Consider the following 20575-nt stretch of genomic DNA (forward strand, 5'->3'; position numbering starts at 1 on the left):
TTGGGCCAGTGACTCTGCCTCTCCGAGCCTCAGGTTCTTCCTTGTGAAATGGTCTTATACCTGTTCAACTGTTTATTGACTAACTACCTACATTAGGCCTGTTTGTGGGGCTTTTGACAAAGCTGTCAACCCTCACTAAGCTGACATCCTAACAGGGAAGAGGGAACATAAACTCAAGAGATGAGTGAATGATGACCACGGTGGATAAACTACTGGGGAAAAGGGAAAGGAGAGCAGGATGAGGGTGGGGGCAGGCGGGGGGGTGGTGTCAAAGTGCAGCCCCAGCAAAGTGGCGAGATTCCAGCAAAGACATGACAGAGGCGAGGGAGGGAGCCAGGCAGGCACCTGTGGAAGATTGATCCAAACTGAGGGAAAGGCAGACGCAAAGGCCCTGGGGCAGGCCTGTGCCCCAGCAGGTGTCGAGGAGCAGGAGGAAAGCCCACATGGCTGGAAGAGCTTGGGCAGGGATTACTCTGGAACAGAGAAGAAGTAGGTGGCAGCGTGTGTTGGACTTTGGTTTAGCAAAGGAACAGCGGTGAAACCTGGGGTGGCAGTGAGGAGTCAGAATGTCAGGCATAGATGGCAAGTTGGCACATACTAAGTGCTCAGTTAACGCATCGCGATTATTGCTGCCTCTAATTAGACGATTTGCAAAGAGACGGCTTAGTGACTAAACAACAGCAATACTTTATAGGGGATGGGGGTGACTCAGGGTCTCGCCCTTTGGGAAGGAGCTGGATTTAAGTGGCCCAGGCTGTCCCTCGCTCCACCTCCCTCGTTCCACCACGGGCTGGGGGCTGCTCCCTCTCTCAGCCTCTTGAGAATTTTCTGAGGTCTCTCTGGCCCTCAGGCCTGGGGAAGTTTGCAGAGTGAGGGGGTGGAACCACGGCCACAGTGGCATTAAATCAGCCCCCGGCTCCGGAAGAAATCACACCAAGAAGTTGTTAATACCTTTATTATGGGCTGAAATGTATTCACGATATTAAAAGACATCCCATTTCTGCCCCCCATGTCACATCTGAGATGTAGTGTAGATAAATGATATATCACCGCACGAGATCTACCGAAACCATTAGTAACCATGACATTTTGACGTCAGATTTTAAAAAATTCCTAAGTAATCTTTTTGATTTATGAAATGCTGTCTGGGTTCATCGAGAGAGATCTCAGATTTATCACCGCCTGGTTAGAATTATTAATGATTTTCAATTTGTAAATCTGAAGTCAAGAAAGTCTGTGGGCTCTAGATGAAAACTCCCGCCAATGAAGTTTAGCTCACGGAGAGATGGGCCTTCTCTCCTTCTTCCTGGATGCTTGACATCGTCTCCCCACAAACCCTGTCTGTCTGCAGCAGGCAAGATGGTGCGGGGATCAGCGGCAGGACCCGCTCCAGGCAAAAGAGCAGTCCCCCTTCACAGAGCCCATGCCCACTCCCCTCCCAGCTAGACACACCCAGGCTTGGAAAACTGCCCAAGTCAGTTTAGGTGGGGGTGGTCAGAAGGGACGTAGCCAGGAAGGCACACAGCTCCTGTCCCCCTGAGTCTGGCTCAGGCCTCAACTCAGCCCCAGGCCCCTCACACCACGGAGACGCCTGGACCAACCCCTCCTTGTCCAAGGCAGCAGGCACACAGACCACGCTGGTAGCAGAGCCCCCCGCTTCCAGGAGTGCCCCTGGATGAGAGGCTACCTGCCCGACGGTCTCTTCACCTCCATCCCCATCAAGGCCTCCATCTGTCCCCCAGTCTCAGAAACTGCCTTGACCTGAGCTGGGGGTCCGCTGGAGGTAGAGCCAAGCACTGTTGAACCCCTGGACCTACCATCTGGTTCCCCGGGGTTTCCCCCACACCTGAGTCAGGCTTATCACCCCAGAGTGTGCCCTGCACCACGCTTGACCCAAAGCCCAAGGTTCATGGCTTTCACCTGCCTGAGTGTTGTTAGATCACCAGGGGAGACCCAATGCCCAGGCATCCCCCCGGACCCACTGACTCAGAACTGTCAGGTGGCTCCAACACGCAGTCCACTCGGAGGCCCAGTCCCCGCATCTCTACCAACTGTCTCCTTCCCTTACCCCTGACCACCACTGCCTGAGACATCACTCCTCTCCAGGGCCAAGGAAGCCTCCAGCCTTTGTTCTCCCCTTCTCTGACCCCTCCTCCCCTGACCCTCCAAGTCCTCCAGGCTGCGTCATTCCCCTGCCGGCACCCTCCCTGAGTCCCGCAGGCCCTGGGAGGAACATGACCCTCATTCTCAGCTCCCCTGGGGCCTGGAGGGGACCAGGGACTGCATGAGACCATGCAGGGACCCACCTGCAGGACAGAGCCAGACCCAGAGTTCCCCTCCAGGGCCTGATTCCCAGGAATCCCCACCCTCCAGCTTCCCCACTGGACTCAGAGTCTGGCTCCAGAACGGCCCTTCTACCCGGGCAGGAGGAAGGCCCCATGGGGTGGGGGTGGGGGCGATCCCTGGAGAGCTGGGTTCACCTACCATTAAATAGGGGTCCAGGACTCTGCTCTCTCACCCCTGCAACCCAGGCATGAGAGGAATGAGTAAGTCTCAGATTCCTGATCCATAAAATGGCAATCATGGAATTCCTGATCCCTGGAGTTCAATAGAATTTAAGCCACATTTGCATGGCCAAGCTCAAGATCAGCCCACGGGGAGCCGCCAGGAGCACACAGCTGCTGTCAGAACTGTGGTTAATTGTGAGACTCGAGCGAGGCCCCATCTGAAAGTATTTTCCTGCACTGGGTTCAAGTTCTTGATGACATATAGGCTTGGCCTCTCTGAGCCTCAGTTTCCCTGATACTAGGGCCAATTCCTCCCATATCCCTGTCTGGCCCAGCCCCACTCCCACCCCTCTCTGTGTGGACATGAGATCACTTTGGCAGTGACCTGGCAGCAAACACCCCTCCTAATAATAACCACCCCAGCTGTCAACCTCAGAGTGAATGATGCTTTGACAGAGAGAATATATATCAGCCTCATTTTTTTTTTCTCTTGATCCACAATTCTAAGGGAAAACTGAAATCCCATTTCTGTGAGTTTCACAGACAGGAAGATGAATTTTCAGTAAATGCAGGAGATAGGTCTTGCAGCCCCTGCCTTTTCCTCTGATACCAGGGAGGGTTCAGAGGGCAGCAGAGAGGCCAGGAGACCAAGGCAGGAAGTGAGTAGACAGAGGGAGGGAGGCAAAGGGTGGAGCCCCTGCAACGACACAGAGGCAGGGACACAGGGGAACCAGGCCAGCACCAGGCTGGCCTGTTCTAGAGGCTCCTGGGGGCCATGGGGAGGATGCTGCAGAGAGGGGCCAGGCTGCCCTGTGCCTGGTTCCTGGCACAGAGGAGCTTCTGGCAAGTAGGTCCTGAATGAACGCACACATTAATGAATCAACCTACCCAGGTGGCATGTCACCTAACACCAGGCTCTCTTACATGTGGATGATGGTGAGGATGGTGATGGTGGTGGTGATGGTGAGGATGGTAGTGATGACTAATGATGGTGATGATGGTGATGGTGGTGGTGATGGTAAGGATAGTGATGGTGGGAGTGATGATGACGGTGATTATGGTGAGAATGGTGGTGATGGAGGTGATGATGATGGTGATGATGGAAGGATGGTGATGGTGCATCTTCTGAGCTTCTGCTGGTGACTGGCAGGACTCAGCATCCCTCAGCTTATAGACACATCACTCCAGTCTCCTCTGGTGATCGGTCCTCCTCTTGGTCTTTACATGCCCTTCTCCTTGTGTCTGTGTATCTTTGTTTTCTTTTCAGGACATAGTCACATAGGATTGAGAGCTCACCCTAATCCAGCGGGACCTCATCTGAACTTGACTTTGCCTGCAACCACCGTATTTCCAAGCCAGGTCATGTTCACAGGCTCTGGGTATCAGGACTTCACCCTCTCTTTCAAGGACACCTAATTCAATCCATCACACACTTCTCAGAGTTCCCATCTAGAATGTCAGCAATACCAGCGCAGGGGCTGGGGGTGTGTTTCACTCTCTGCTGCACCCTCAGTGCCTAGAAGAAACATCTGGCACAGAGTGGGTGCTCGGCAAATATTACTGAGGAAGGAAATAAATCTCAAAGGGCCTTCCCACTCCCGAGATGCGGACACACCGGCAACGCCCTTATACACACCCCGTGATAAACACATGGGCTGAGCATGGCAGCGCCACACCGAGACCAACCATCCCGCCAAACACACAGGTCACCCCCTGGCACCCAGGCTGGTGCAACATATCAAACAGCCCCAAGTGACCCCTGCTCAGAAAGGCACAGAAGTCACCATCCTCGGAGGGACAAGCACACCACAGAACACACTTGCAAGCTTCACAACGACCTTCAGAGGCTTGCCACTCACCGAGGCAGCTGCCAGGGTCACCAGCATGTCAGATGTCGGCTCTGATTTTGTGACCTATCAAGGGCCGGGGGGAACATCCTGGAAGTCCTTGTTTGATCCTACATCCATTGCTGAAGGCTTCAAAACTCTAATTTCATTATAATGTGTAAATTAATCAGATGCCAGTGGGCCAGGTGGGCAGAGGGGCGATGGGGAGAGGAGGGGAAAATGGGGAGGGGTGGGGAGGGGAAGCCTGGGGACTCTGAATAGACGTCCACCTGGACAAGACACAGAACTAACTGCTCCTGTGGTTACGAATGCTTCCCCAAGGAGGTGCCTGGACTGGATATCAAGGCCACTCTGAACCAGGAGCGCTGATTGATGAGCACCTACTGTATGCAAGGCCATCAGTCCAGCCACTCATAAGCAAGATCTCATCCAGCCCTCACACAGCCCCGTGAGGGAATACCCCATTTTACAGCTGGGAAGCTGAAGCTCAGAGACCATCTCCATTTTACAGATGGGAAGCTGAGGCTCAGAGAGGAGAAGGGCACCCCAGAGCTGTGCAGTGCTGGACTCCAAAGGGTACTTTACTCCCATGCATCACACAGCCACCACCAGGCTTGGCACACCCATTCCAGGCTGCCGTGATGTGAGGGGCAATCTCCTGGGACGAGCCCTGTAAGCCTGTGTTAGACATCCCCCCTTTGTAAGGTCAACATCCCCTGAGACACCATCTAGCCCCACACCATACACTGTGGGGGTCTTGCTGGTGAAGATAGCCAACTCCAGACTGAATCTGAACACTGGTCTTAGTCCCTGACCCTAGTTACGTTTACATGCATCTGAAAACGCCAAAGACTCTTCTTCTTCCGGTCCTCATCCTATGATGGAGACAAGGTCATTATCCTTGACCCCTGGCCACAGCTGCAGCTCAGAGAAGGTGTGATGGTGGAGTGGTTAGGCTCGCCAGCTGAGAGTTAGGCTCACCAGAACTGACCTTGACTGGGGAGCTTGGGCGGGAAGCTTCTGTTCTCTGGGCGTGGTTTTCTCAAATGCAACTTGGAGCTCCTAAGTCCAAAGAGATGATATTCACCAAACATTTAAACCAGAATCTGGCCACTAGGAAGCATCACTGAGTCATTCCCTGCTATTATTTCCCCACTTGTTATCGTTAGAGGAAAAGTGCCCCGAGTTTTAAGCAAATCAGCATCTTGGAAGATGCTCCCATCCAGGTTCAGGCTGAAGTGAAGGAGGAACCAGGAAACTTGTCAATAATTTGAGGCAAGTGTGCTCCAAACCTGAGGAGTCTCTGAGCTGACTCGGGGAGTGGGCAGTCTGTGGGGGAGTCATGGCTCTAACATCCTAGCTTCCCAACTCTGTTGCACTGAACAGCAAGACTGCCTGAAATAGACACGATGCAGGCTAGCCTTTCAGGGGAGACTTGAGTGTTTCTCTCAAAATTTACAATTCATATGCCCTGAATCTGACTGAGCAACTCCACTTTTGCAAATGTGTCCTACAAAAATGATCAGCTGTGTCCCCGGTAACTCATGTTCAATGCTGTTTATGGAGCACTGTGATAAACCATGTCTGTAGGAGATGAGTTAGATGAAGACCCCTCTGCCATAGAGAACCAGGATGCCAACACCAAAGACTGCCTAAGTGTCTAGGAAGACAAAGGAAGATGTCTAGTATGTTTTTTCTTTACAGAAAAAGAGAAAACAGGAGGGATTTCCCTGGTAGTCCAGTGGTTAAGAATCCACCTTCCAATGCAGGGGAAGCAAGTTTGATCTGTGGTCGGGAAACTCAGATTCCACTCGCCACAGAGCAGCTAAGCCCATATGCTGCAACTACTGAGCCTGCACACCAGAGCTAGGGAGCCCAGGAGCTCTGCAGGCCACACGCTGTGCTGAAGATCCAACATGCCGCAACCAAGGCCTGAGGCAGCCAAAGATAAATGAATAAATGATGGAGTGTGTGCGCGCGCGGGCACGCACGCGCTTAAGGGAAAGTAAGGAAGCCAGGAGGGACTTTCTGCTTCTAATCCTGCATGTAAAGAGCTTAGGGAAACAAACAAACCAAAAAAAAAAAAAAAAAAGAGCTTAGGAATTGCCACTTCATCCAAACAACAAATAAAAAGCTGAACAAACTGGAAAAGCAGCAACTCGGTCACAGGCCACACGGCTGCCCCCACTTCTCAAACTGGAGAGACAGACAGGGGAACACAGAGAATCATAACTCCCCAGAGCAGAAACCCACGAGCAGATACCTCTGTGGGTTTTTTAGATGCAACAAAGGCATGATCCATGAAAGAAATAGTTGATAAGCTGGACTTCACTAAAACTTAAAATGTCTGCTCTGGGGAGGGAGGCCTCCCAGGGAGGGGGCATATGTATACCTATGGCAGATCCATGTTAATGTATGGCAGAAACCAACACAATATTGTAATTCTCCTTTAATTAAAAATTAATTTTTAAAAAATTAAAAAAATAAAGTGTCTGCTCTGAAAGACAATGTCAAGAGAACAAAAAGATAAGCCACAGATTGTGAGAAAATATTTGCAAAAGCCAAGCCTGATAAAAGACTGTTATCCAAAATATACAAAAATCTCTTAAAATTGAACAATAAGCAAAAGAACAACTAGATTAAAAAATGAGCAAAAGACTTGAGCAGACAACCCACCAAAGACATACAGACGGCAAATAAGGGAGCAAAAGATTTCTACATCATATAGCACTGGGGACTCACAAATCAAAGCGATACCACAGTGTACTTACTAGAACAGCCAAAATCTAGAACACGGACAGCAAATGCAGCAGGAACTCGCATTCAAGGCTGACGGGAATGCCAACAGTACAGCCGTTTTGGAAGACAGTTGGGCAGTTTCCTACCACAGTAAAGTGAAAGTGAAGTTGCTCAGTCATGTCCAACTCTTTGCAACCCCATGGACTGTAACCTGCCAGGCTCCTCCATCCATGGGATTTTTGAGGCAAGATTACTGGAGTGGGTTGCTATTTTCTTCTCCAGGGGATCTTCCTGACGTAGGGATTGAACCCAGGTCTCCCACATTGCAGGCAGATTCTTTACCATCTGAGGCACCAGGAGTCTAAACACACTAAACACACTTTTATCCTGTGGCCCAGCAGTCACGGTCCTTTGTATTCACTCAAAGGAGTTGAGCATGTATGTCCACACCAAAAGCTGCATGTGGATGTTTACAGCAGCTTTATTCATAATTGCCAACACTTGGAAGCAGCCAAGATGCTCTTCACTAGGTGAGTGCATAAATAAACTGTGGTACCAAAATGGAATATTATTCAGCTCTAAAAAGAAATGAGTTTGCTTGCAGCTCAGTGGGCTCTGTTCTGATGATCATCCCCTCCTGGAATGCATTGCCATAATGAGGCTAATAAAATGTCTCTCTGCTTAAAACAATAATAAATAAATAAAAAGAAAAGAGGTGCCAAGCCATGAAAAGACATGGAAGAACCTTAACTGCATATGATTAAGTGGAAGAAGTCAACCAAACCTGAAAATACTATATACATACGATTCCAACTATACGACATCCTAGAAAAGGCAAAACTATGGAGACTATTAAAGAATCTGTGATTGCCAGGGGTTAGGGAAGATGGCAGGATGAATAGGCAGAGCACAGATTTTTCAGGAAAGTGAAACCATTCTGTATGATATTATTCAGTGCAGTGTGGAGACATGCCATTATACACGTGTCCAAATCCATGGAAGACACACCACCAAGAGTGAGCCCTAATATAAACTATTAACTTTGGGTGATAAGATGTATCACCAATTGCAACTAAAGTTCCACTATGGTTCAGGATGTAGGTCATGGGGAAGGTTGTGCGCGTGTTGGGGAGAGGGAGTATATGGGAACTCTCCACACATTCCACTCAATTTTACTATAGAAACTGTAAAATATTAAAAAATTAAAAATCTAAAAAATTAAATCTAAAAATCTAAAAAATTAAATCCAGGGCTTCCTTGGTGACTCAGTGGTAAGGAGTCTGCCTGCCAATGCAGGAGACACGGGTTTGATCCCTGGGCCGGGAAGATCCCACATGCCGTGGATCAACTAAGCCTGCGCACCACAACTATTGAGCCTGAGCCCTAGAGCCCAGGAGCTGCAACCACTGAGCCCACACACCCGAGAGCCCTTGCTCCAAACAAGAGAAGCCACCGCAATAGAAGCCTGCACATCGCAACCAGAGAGGAGCCCTCACATCGCAACCGGAGAGGAGCCCGCACGTCACAACCAGAGGGGAGCCCCTGCTTGCCACAACTAAAGAACAGCTCACACATCAGCAAAAACCCAGCACAGCCAAAAATAAATAAAACTTAAAATTAAAAAGAATTAAATCCATTAATTTTTTTAAAGACCAAGAGGAAGAAGGAAGGAAGGGGGAAAGGGGAGAGGGAAGGAGAGAGAAGGAGGGAGGGAGAAGAGATGTTGCCTGATTTCGCAGTCCCAGTGAGAGGACCTAGCTTCTCAGGGGTGACACTGCGTCTGGATGGACCTCTTCATCGGGGAAGGCCAGACCCCTGGCCATGGCTCAGAGGGAGAAAATGTAGACAAAGAGAAATTTGAGGGACCCTGTACAAGCGAGTGGGAGCCTGAGCATTTGGGTGGAGAAACTCATAAAACTTTATGGACAGACTCTAAACAAGATCTAAAGAAATGAAGACGGAGATTTGGCTCATGGATTCAAAGATTCAATATTTTAGAGAGATCAGTTCTCCTAATGTGAGCCAAATCCAAATCCCAAGAGAAATTTTTTGTGACAGGTGACAAGCTGATACTAAAACTTATGGAGAAATATAACGGGCTGAGAATGGCCAGAATATTGCTGAGACAGAACAAGGTGAGAGCAACTTGTTTTATAAGCACCCAAGATCAACCCCAAAGCCCTGCGAGTTAAGCCAGTGTGCCACCAGCACCACGGCAGACATGCAGTTTAGCAGCAGAAACTATACACATTGGTGGGCACTTGGTGGGTGATGGGGGTGATGCTGCAGATAACTGGGGGAAGACAAACTTTTCAATAAATGATGCTGGAAAAACCAGACCCCCTACCTCACACCATACACAAAAGCAGTCACTAAAAAGGAAAAATAATGGCTTTATTCATTAAAATTAAGCACTCTAATACTGTTTATTAAAACACTACAAATCAGTAAGAAAAAGACAAACAAAAAATGGAAAACAGCTTCAATAGGTGCTTTGCAGAAGAGAGAACTCAGATTAATCAGGAAACACCAGGAAAAGTGGTGCAACCTCATTAGTAAGCATGGAACTTTGCATTAAAATCACGACATATCACCTTCAAATCAGCAGATTGGGAATAAATTTGAAATACCAGGAAGTTGGCAAGGACTTTGAAATGTAAATTGGTATGAGAAAAACAATTTGGCCTTGCCCAGTAAAGTTCACGAGAAGCACATACCCACAGACTTCTTTGGTGGTCCAAAGGCTAAGACTTCGAGCTCCCAATGCAGGGGGCCTGGGTTCGATCCCTGGTCAAGGAAATAGATCCCACATGCCAAAACTAAGAGTTTCAATGCTTCAGCTAAAGATCCAACATGCCTCAATTAAGACCCTGTGCAGCCCAATAAATTTAAAAATAAATAATTTTTAAAGTATAGAAGCATATACCCAGTGCCAGCAGGTCCACTCTGGAGAAACCCCTGCATGCGTGAGGCAGATGGAGTAGCACGTCGCTTTTCCCAGGGGGCCTTCGGGACCTTCTTGGGCTTCTACTTCCCCAGGTCAGGCTGGGCGAAGTTCCTCCTGAGCCAGGGGTTGGGGAAGCGGTTGCTTTTTCACCACCCACAGTTTTTCCTTCTGTAAATGGCTTCCTGAAGTCTCCCCAAATCCCTACCTTCTCCCACACATTGGGGCAACCCGACCTCACTACTCAATTTGGCAGATTTTACCTCCCCTCTCTCACCTCTTCAGAGGAGGCGTGAACCTCAGCCCCCAACCAGAGGCAACTTTCTTCCCTCTTAGACCTGTGCCTCCCCCTCTACGAAGTGGGGCAACGACAGCTCGTGTCCCATAGAGCGTTTAGGGGGACTCAGCTGGGCTGGGGCAGTCACTCCCTGTCCTCAGGTGGTGCCCTCCTTTCTGTCTTACCTGGACCTGCTCATCCCCCATGTGTCTGACTATTTGCAACCCCATGGACTATACAGCCCACAGAATTCTCCAAGCCAGAATACTGGAGTGAGCAGCCTTTCCCTTCTCCAGGGGATCTTCCCAACCCAGGGATTGAGCTCAGGTCTCCCACGTTGCAGGTGGATTCTTTACCAGCCGAGCCACCAGGGAAGCCCAAGGATACTGGAGTGGGTAGCCTATCCCTTCTCCAGCAGATCTTCCTGACGAATTGAAGCAGGGTCTCCTGCACGGCAGGCAGATTCTTCACCAACTGAGCTATCAGGGAAATCCTTCCATACCTCCCGGGGTCCCGCATCCCATCTGTGCCTTCCTCCTGGCTGAGCTCACATCATCTTCGCAGAAGCCCTTTCCCACCTCCAGCCCGTGAATGTCTCTCCCTTCCCAAACTTTCAGTTCACCTGCACATCAACCCATATTTCCCAAGACTTCCCCATCAGGAGGCATCATTTTTGGTGCTGGGGGAACTGTGGGGAACTTGGCAACCCCAGCCCCTTGTGGGGAGATTGTGCACGCAGGCTGGTAGCAGGCGAAAGCAGGGAGATCACCCTGTAACCATCTCCCCCTCAGTAACCGGCATGGTGCCTGGCACACAGTAGGTGCTCAGTCAAGAGTGAGTGACCATCAGAACGAACAATTGTGATGCATTGAGACTGCCCATACTCAAAAATCTAGGCTGCCATGCATATGTTTTGGTGGACACACAAATCTAAGCACACACATGTGCCTGTGAACGCGGACACTTTAAGCCCACGTGCACACAGACAGTCCCAAAGCATGCACCCAGCCCAGCCAGCATCCTCACACACATGAATGCTGCCTCCTGCACAAAGCTCACTTATTTTGATTTATGAATATTACAAAAATAACCCTGAGTGTCTTCTTGGGGATTCTGTGATCCTGACATGGGTCCCCACGATATTGCTTTTTGCTCCTGGTTACCTGAAATTAGCAGAGTAATTCGGAATCTGCATCTTTATTTAAAAGAAAAAACTGTAGATGCAGAATTATAAAAATTTAATATGCTCCCAGGAAAATGAAAAATGAGAGGTTGTGATCTCGTCTAACACTTTCAAATGTGTTTATTAATTCATGTTTTAAATCATAAGTTTCATTCGGTGAGAGCCATGCACAGCAATAAGCCTGTTTTAAAATATTAATGAATAAACAATATTTCTCTATTGAAATATAACATGCTTCTTTGAACAATGGACCACCAGTAATAAATCAAAACCAGGAGAAAATTGCATTTCATATTTAATACAAGTTGAACTCTGCCTTTTTATAAATGATATCTTTTTTGTTTAATTGGCGTCAGTTCAGATCTAGCAGATTGCTAATAAAATTCTGGATTTCCATATTTAATGATGCGTACACTTTCTGCTGAAATTTTACCAGGAAAAAAAGAATCAGCCTTTTATTATCTCCTGCAATGGTGGTGAGAGGTGAGGCCAAGGTCTGAGGCCAGCCTTGAGGGCTGGGAGTGAGCAGGCCAGAGTAGGTGGATTGAAGGGGCCAAATCTCCCCAGGATCCTCACTAAGCAGGTGACATCCCCTGGCCATCTCTCTGCTGACCGGAACTGATCATTCTAGCCAGAGGAGGCAGAGATGACCAGGCATTCCCGTATCACCTGGAGCACTGTGTAACAATAACAGCAATGAGAAGGGAACCCACCCCATCCCACGGGCCAGGCACCATGAGTGCAACTCATTTATCGTTACGACATCCCTACAAGGAAGGTGGGAACACATTCTCCCCATTTCACAGATGGGGAAACTGAGGTCACACAGAGAGAGAGGTGACACACCCAAGGTCACACAAAGCTAGAGAGTGGCAGAACTTGGCCTGACTCTTCACACCATCTCATGCTGATTGGAAAGCGATGAACCTACCTGGGGGCAGAAGAACTGGGTTTTGCTAATAGCGAGTGAAGGGGGACACAAGCTGGAATTCGAGTGCAAATGATCAGCACAAAGCAAGCTGTGGGCTAACAGAGAGTAAGAGCAGCTGGCTTCAGCCCCTGCAACACGCAGGACCCTGCACTGGTACCAACTTGCTTGATCCTCCCTATGATGCTGGGAGGCAAGTGCTTGACAACAAAGGAAACAGGCACAGAGAGGTTATAGAACCTGCCCAAGGACACACAGCAGGTAGGGCCAGGATCCCCCCATGGGGGTCTCACCCGGAGCCCCCATTCATGAGTGCTAAGTCACGGTGCTTTCCTCTCCACAGGGCCACACAGAACCCTGGGCATCTGCTGTTGTCTCTGTGGTGAGGCCAGTACCTGCTTGGCTGGGTGGTGACTCCTGGCAATACACTTAATGGGGCCCAGCTGGAAGGAGGCTCCATGACCACCGGCTGAGCCTGGAACAGCTGAGTGATCAAGACTGCCGGGAGGTGGGCTCACTGCGCATGGGGCGGGGGCCCCAGGCGCAGCAGGGACATGTTGCAGGCCATTTTTGGCCTGAAGTGCCTGTGGACGTGGCCACCTCCTGAGGGGGTCCCTGGGGTCCCAGGCGCCTGGAAAGAAGAGCTGATGGCTCTGTGTTGAGGGGAAAGGCTGGTACCCATCCCCTTCTCTCTCAGTTCCCACCTCCAAGCCTGTCCAGCATGACAAGAAAGAGACACTATGAGACAACCAGACACAAACAGTGGAAAATGTGGGTTTTTGCACAGTCTCATAAAGAACCCGCCTGTCAATGCAGGAGATATAAGAGATACAAGTTCGATTCCTGGGTTGGGAAGATCACCTGGAGGAGGGCATGGCAGCCCACTCCAGTTTTCTTCCCTGGAGAATGCCATGGACAGAGGAGCCTGGAGGGCTATAGTCCATGAGGTCGCATAGAGTCGGACACAACTGAGCGACTTAGCACACACATATCCTATCAGACTCGTATTCCATCTCTGTGTGTATCTGGCCAAGTAGCTTCAGTTTCCTCATCTGTAAAATGGAGCAAATGCTAGAAACTTCCTCCCGAGGCCACTGTATTTGGAGAGAGCTGGGACGGAGGAATAAGCATCCACGTTGGCCGCCATGACCTTTCTGCTCACCATGCCCCGCCCCCATCGGCCTGTGCCCAGGCCCTCCTCCTTGCCTGGTTCACCCCCTCTGGCCTCTACTCCCCACCCCCCAACCCCCTGGTTCACTCCTGGTCTTCCTGAACCTCCTCCTGTAGGTTTCTGCTTGGATGTCCTGGAGGGGTGATAAAGCGGTACCAGAGGGAAAAGGAAGGGCCTGGCTCCACGGGAGGACACGGTCTCCTGGGCCCAGCCTCAAAGGACAGGCCTTCACCAGGGAGATGGGCACAGAAGCACAGGTCCGAGAAGAGAGAATGAGGAGGCTCAGGGAGGTTCAGTTCCTCACCCGAGGTCACACAGCCGGGAGGAGGCAGAGCTGAGATTCAGACCTGCGCCTGGGGGACTTCCCTGGTGGCCCAGCGGTTAAGAGTCTGCCTGCCAATGCAGGGAACATCCCTGGTCAGGGAAGATCCCACAGGCCGTGGGCCAGCTGAGCCCTTGCGCCACAACAACTGAGCCTAGCGTCGGGGAGCCACAGCTACTGAGTCCACATGACGCGACTATTGGGCCCACACACCCTACAGCCCATGCTCTGCAAAAACAGAAGCCTCTGCAACGAGAAGCCCATTCAATGAAGAGCAGCCACCACTCACAAGCAGAGAAAGCCTGTGCGCAGCAAGGACGGCCCAGTGCAGTCAAAAATAACTGAATAAAATGGTCCATCTTTAAACAAACAACAAAAACCAAATCCGTGCCTGGGTGTGGGACCTGCTCCCACACAGAGGAGGGGCCATGTGGGCAGTGGGCTGAGGACCCAGGAGCCAGGGCTAAGCTGCACGCAGCCTGGACAGGCCCCCACAGGTCCTTGTGCGCAGCGTCACAACATGCACCAGGACAGCTACCGCCCCTGCTCTGTTTGCCTCCTTTAGCCCCCAGGGCTGCCCAAGCAGACGGTCTTCCTTGTCTCTTGTCCCGCACTGTCTGTGACACACGTCCTGTCTGCCCCATAGGACGTGTGTCCTCAGGGGTCCCAGGCGGTAAGACAGAAGTAGGAGGGCTGCAAGCTGTAAGGAATTTGGAGTGGGGGATGGTTCCTCTGATCATGTCGCCCAGTAAGGGACCTTCCTTTTCTCCCCTGCTAGCTCACAGGGGCCTCTCTCTGTCCCACTCCAAGTGGTGGCTCAAAGTGTCACAGGGGGCCTCCGTGGGGCAAAACTCTGTGGGAAAGCTTGGACAGGTGATGTCACCTCTTTGAGCTTCAAATCCCCCATCTGAAGATGGGCGGCTAGCACCCACAACATGGGACTCCATGGGAAATACTAAGTAATATAGAGTTTACCTGGTGGAGATGCTGGTGAACTGGAGCTGTCAGCCTGGGTGGGGAAGGTCCCTTTCCCTCAGCACCAACGTGTATCTTATACCCCAAACACCTCCGCATCTGGGAGACTTAGCCCCTTGCCACCTCCTCTACTCAGTAAGGTGCTGGAAGGGGGCTCTCCAACCCCGTCCTGCCCTCCCTGGCGTCTGGCCAGGACTGGCACCAGACTAATGCCCAGTCAGCGCTGCAGAGAAGTTCTAACCAGTTGGCAAGCCCACCTGGTCAGCTGTCCTTAGAGGCTTCCATGCCGCCCACGTACCTCCTGTCCAGCGGAGCTCCTCAGACACGGCTCCAGAAATTCCTGAAAGTATAACAGAGCAGGATCCTGTGAGGTCTTCCTGGGACAGACCCCCTCCTTGTAGCCTCTGCTGTAGCTCCTCTCCAAAGGCCCTGGATAATAGTGTCTGAGGCACATTTCCTGAACTGTTTTGCAGATGCTAAAACCACCACCAAATGGAAGAAATTAACTACCTGATGATCACCAGCAGGTAGCCTGTAGCTCCCAGACCTACTGGCGCCTAAGGATTGACCATGTTAACCCCTATGACACTGCCCTGTTACCATCAGCCAGAGAATGGTGTGGAAGTTGATCTCTCACCTTGGGACGCCCCCTCCCTCACCTGGCCTTTAAAAATGCTTTGCTGAAACCCATCAGGGAGTTCAGGCTTTTTGAGCACTTGCTGTCCTGAGCTCCTTGCTTGGCGCCCTGCAGTAAACGCTGTCCTTTCCTTTCCCCACAACCCGTCATCAGTCGATTGGCTTTACTGTGTGTCAGCAAGTGGACGCAAGTACAGTGTTGGTAACAAAGGTACGCGTTGTGTCATAGAAGCCCCCATGTACCCTTGTGCATCTAGCTGGATGCATGGACAGGCCCCCTAATCTGCAATGGGGTGTTTCTGGTGGCTTCCTGCTGCTGTGTTCTTTGAACTTGTGAATGGGTTGTGGGGTCCTCACTTCCCCCGTCTTGGGGTTCAGACACCTATCGGTCTCTCCAGCACCCTGTATGCTTTCTGAACAAGGGCTAGGTCCAGGAAGCCCCTTGAGGGTAGAGGCCTGATTTCACTGTGCTCTGGATTGAGAGCTTAACCCATTTCTTACCCCAGAAAAAGTACCTGGTGAAATCTATCAGATCAATACATTTCACCCACTTTGGAGGGAGACCTAAGAGCCTTGGGGCCCAAGCCTTGCCCCCGTTTCCTTATCTATGAAGCCAGGGTGCTTCTGGCCTCCGCTAGAGGGGTACTGAAGAGCAGAGGAGTTATGTACAAGTGCCTCCGAAACTAGCTTCTGGGAAAGCAATTGCTGTTTTCATCGAGGCCTCCCCAGAATACAGACTCATATCCTTCCCTTCTTAAGTGTTGTCAGTCATCGTGTGAATCTCCAACGCTGCTATGCGCCTTTCTCACTAGGCTGGCCCAAGAGGAGCCCTGGGGCGGGTCTCAGGAAATGTGTTTCTAGACTCTAAAGAGAGGTATGTGTGTGTGCATGTGTGTCTGGTTTCCACAGGATATTTTTGCAAAACCATACAGCGTAGCGATGGTTTTATGTACAAAGATAAGAAAGGCTGACCCATAAGCTAATTGAATCGTGCAAATAACTGCTTAGCCAGGGAAGAGATTCCTACAGGCAGGCGAGAGCCTGCTCAAGGGAGGACAGCTTTGAGGGCAATCTATTTTATAAAGTTTACTCTCACAGTGTAACTGCCTCAAGATTAATGCGAACGGTGGCCCTAGCCCTTGTTTTGCCTGGCTCAACCAACTGAAATAGTAAAACAGTTGTATTTATCAGAGACAATTTGCTGCAACTGATTAACATTAATCTGATTTCCTGTGAGTCGATTTCCTCAAGATATAGTAAACAGGCCAATTACCTGCTATCGACTTCTTTTATTACAAAGCTTTAGATATTAGCGACAGATGGACATGTAAATACATGGAGTTTCTGACAATGTGAACAAAAAACAATGTTTAATCCAGCTAAAGGATTTCTAGTTGGTCTTACATCTTATCAGTTTAGTTTTCAAAGGTATGCTAAGAGAAGTTGTGGGTGTTTTTTTTTTTTTTTTCTGAAGCTTACTCTTTTTGGACAAACTTTCATCTGTTGTAAACTGGTATCTCACTGAAGTTAGGAAAGCAAATAAGTGAATGTGACAAGACTGTTTATTTAAAAATTACCAAACAAGGGACTTCCCTGGTGATCTAGTGATTAAGAATTCACCTTGCAATGCAGGGGACGCAGGTTTGATTCCCAGTCAGAGAACTAAGTGGAGAAGGAAACGGCAACCCACTCCTGTACTCTTGCCTGGAGAATCTCGTGGACAGAGGAGCCTTGGTGGGCTGCTGTTCATGGGGTCACACAGAGTCAGACATGACTGAAGCGACTTAGCATGCATGCATGCATTGGAGAAGGAAATGGCAACCCACTCCAGTATTCTTGCCTGGGGAATCCCAGGGACAGAGGAGCCTGGTAGGCTGCTATCTATGCGGTAGTACAGAGTTGGACACGTCTGAAGTGACTTAGCAGCAGCAGGGAACTAAGATCCTATACGCCATGGAGCAACTGAGCTAATGCATCACAATTTGAGGGTCCTTATGCCACACACACACAAAAAAAGATACTGTGTGCCCCAGGACCCCATGCAGCCAAATAAATAAATAAAAATTAATATTAAAAACTATTACTGAACAGGTCTTTGCATCCAGCAGGTGTCAGATGCATCATTAGGTCGGGAGAGAGTGAGCTACAAGAATACACACAGACCTGGGTTCCAAGCATGGCCTTTGTTGGCCTAGGCCTTTGACTTTGTGGCACCTGCTTAACTTTTATGAACTGCAGTTTCCTCACCTGTGGAACAGGGATGGTATTTTCCTTGCAGTATTCTTACAGCGTGTCAAGTGAGGACACCTCATACTGGTCTGGCAGCCGACCTAGAGCCTGCAGAGTGTGGTCAGCCACTCCAGCCTCATCTGGACTCACCTCCGAGTCCCTCTCTGACAGGATATGCATTTACATGCTCAGGCCGGCTTCTAGGTGGGTTTTCTCCTCTGCCTGCACAGACTGACTCACGTTGTGGGGTAAGAAACTTGCATCAACATTTAATGATGAAAGCAAAAAGTTTATTCATGTTTGAAACTACATATAACTACCACGAGGAAGACTTTTTCAATCCAGGGTGTAATCCAGTTAGAAAGGAACACGAAACGTTTTTAATACATTAGAATCACCGCCACAAATTATTTTCATGACTCAATCAGTTTCAGAATCGCATACAATACAAAAAGAGAGAAAGGAGAGGGGGCCCTATTACACAGGGTGAAATATACAGTACTGAATACTGAAATCTGAATGCATCACAATTAGTCATCGCTTTTTTTTTTCTTTTTCTTTTTTGCATGGATTAGTAACAAGATGAAGAACATTCAAAATGCTTCTCAGTATTTACAACAGTTTTACTGATCCTGTGTTAATTTAAGACCCAATGTTTCCACTCTCAGTTTTTTAAAAGTTGCGAATGCAACCCTGATTTTTCTTTTAAAAGATTACAATGTACATTACATTTTATGAAGAGAAACAAAGAGTTAATTACAAGATGCAAAAAGATAAGAAAGAGACAAACTACAGCGTGAGTATTGTTCAGAGGTAGTAAGTGAGCACTCTAAGCTACAGAACATGTTGAAATTCTATTGGTTCGTATGAGTTCGCATGAGGTAATAAAGCTGTGTTTTGATTGGTGAGATGTATAAATACTCTTTTGCTACACTATATACAACACTCCAGAGAGCAGGGCCTTTGTGTGGATGCCCAGAGGACGTAGCAAACCTTGACAAGTCTGTGCAGCACCCAGCGCACACCGTAAAACCCCCAGACGGATCTCGTGGTCACCTGTATCAGCAGCAAGGATCTTCATCTCTCAGAACAATCTGGATCCATAATGTCATTACCGAGCAGACTCTGGGCACTGGTGCTTTCAGAGAGAGAAAAGATGCTACCGGTCTCTGATCTAATTATAACATAAGAAATCGAAACACAAGTGTGACGAGGAAGATTCTTAAACACAACCATCATTAACAGTTAGCCAAACAGCTCCTTTATTCCAACTCCATTAGTGATATGAAAGAAGGACAATCCAAGTCTGCGATGGAAATATGCAAGAAGTTCAATTTAGGTGAGGTGAGTCTTTGTATCTGCTTTAACGATTGAGGTTTAGCATATATGGTACTTTTTTACCCTTAAGGCCAAGTAATTGGCAAGTGAGAAACCATTCATGTAAAATATTGATAATAAATTATGATAAAATAGCTACAGGACTGTCAACAATGTTAAACCTTGGCCTAATTGGATAAAGTGCTTTTTTAACATTGTGTGTTTTTTAAGTATAAATACAAATGATTATGATTCCTTAAAAAACAGATTTACCAAGTTCTCTAATAAGACAAGGTTTTACAGTAAAGCTGTAGATGGTGGGCTACAAAAAGCGCTTTCCTTTTCCTCCTATTGCTCTGAATGCACGGATCAAGGCATGTCAGCTCAGGGAAAAGTGTTGCCGGAGATTAGTTAGAGGTATCGGAGTGCACACTTCCTGGGCCTTCAGTAGGAGAAGTCACAGAAGATGGAGTTGTTGCGTCCTGCCAGCCTCCATTAGCCTGAAAGGAGAAGCACAGTTCATCGGTGCACGTCTCCATATTAATTCTACTCCCCGACTGAAAATACCCTGATGACAACATGAGAGCAAAGACGCATTAGCAAAATGTATTTTCTAAACCCACTTTGGCAGGAGTTTGAAGCATGTGTTAAAGTGGGATTAAATGCATGTAAAACAAATCCATCCTACCAAGTAAAGACTTGGCAATAAGTCAGCACGCTGAAGGAGGGCTTCAGCTGGTCTGGAGCTGGCACCTCGCTCGGTCTTTGATTTGCTGGTAAAAATCAAGTGACTCAAAAAAAAAAAAAATATTGTAAGAAGGGAGCGGTGGAGAAGCTCAATGCAATGCTTTGGCAAGACCTTGAGCTCCACACAGTACAAACCTCAACCCAGCTTAATCCTCGTTTCCATAGAGAAGAAGTTCCCCCCGACCTTCTTCTAAACATGCCTGACAGCCAGATCGTATAACCCTTGGAAAATGAAGGCCAGAAATTCCTTCCAAATAGGATCGTGTAGAATGAAAATGCATGAACTGTGGAGGCGCACACACTATTCGAATCCGGATTCCAATTATCTGTAAGTGGGGCTCCTACTTGGGCTGTCGCGAGCACTCCTCACAGGCCGCCGGCCCTTCCTGCCTCAGACCTGCACCGGCAGTAACAGTGCTCAGAAACAAATTTGCCTTATGTCTCGGCCTATAGAGGCAATTGCTGAAATCAATGTCTGATCAGATTTCTGCTGTGGCAGACAGCTTGTCGCTACATATTTTTATGTCAGTCAAGAAGAGGGAGGTGCTGGACTGGTGAGCTGGGGAACACTGAGTGGAAGTGACGGGGCGGGCCTTTCTGGAGAGACGACGAGGGGATCTGGCTGACACCCAGAGCCTGCGGCACAGGCCGGCCTCCTGCCACACAGCCCCCAGACCCGGAGCCCCAGTACCAGTGGGGGTGCGGGGCGGGGGGCCTCCTCCTGCCTCCCGCACATCCACCTGCCTCGCTCAC

General features: G+C 49.2%; 1 protein-coding gene across 3 annotated transcripts in view; it reads right to left on the reverse strand.

The window, feature by feature from the left end:
* Positions 1-18026: 18026 nt before the first annotated feature.
* PBX3 (PBX homeobox 3) overlaps positions 18027-20575 on the reverse strand; it is a 221468-nt gene continuing 218919 nt past the window's right edge. For all 3 annotated transcript variants that reach the window (XM_027966443.3, XM_012162805.5, XM_027966442.2), the window contains one exon: positions 18027-19575. Coding sequence is in view for 2 of the 3 variants with exons in the window: in XM_012162805.5 (XP_012018195.3) it covers positions 19483-19575 (93 nt within the window). In the remaining variant the exon portion in view is untranslated. The remainder of the gene's footprint in view (positions 19576-20575) is intronic.

Source organism: Ovis aries, chromosome 3 (assembly GCF_016772045.2).
Source record: "Ovis aries strain OAR_USU_Benz2616 breed Rambouillet chromosome 3, ARS-UI_Ramb_v3.0, whole genome shotgun sequence".
NCBI classification, from domain to species: Eukaryota; Metazoa; Chordata; class Mammalia; order Artiodactyla; family Bovidae; genus Ovis; species Ovis aries.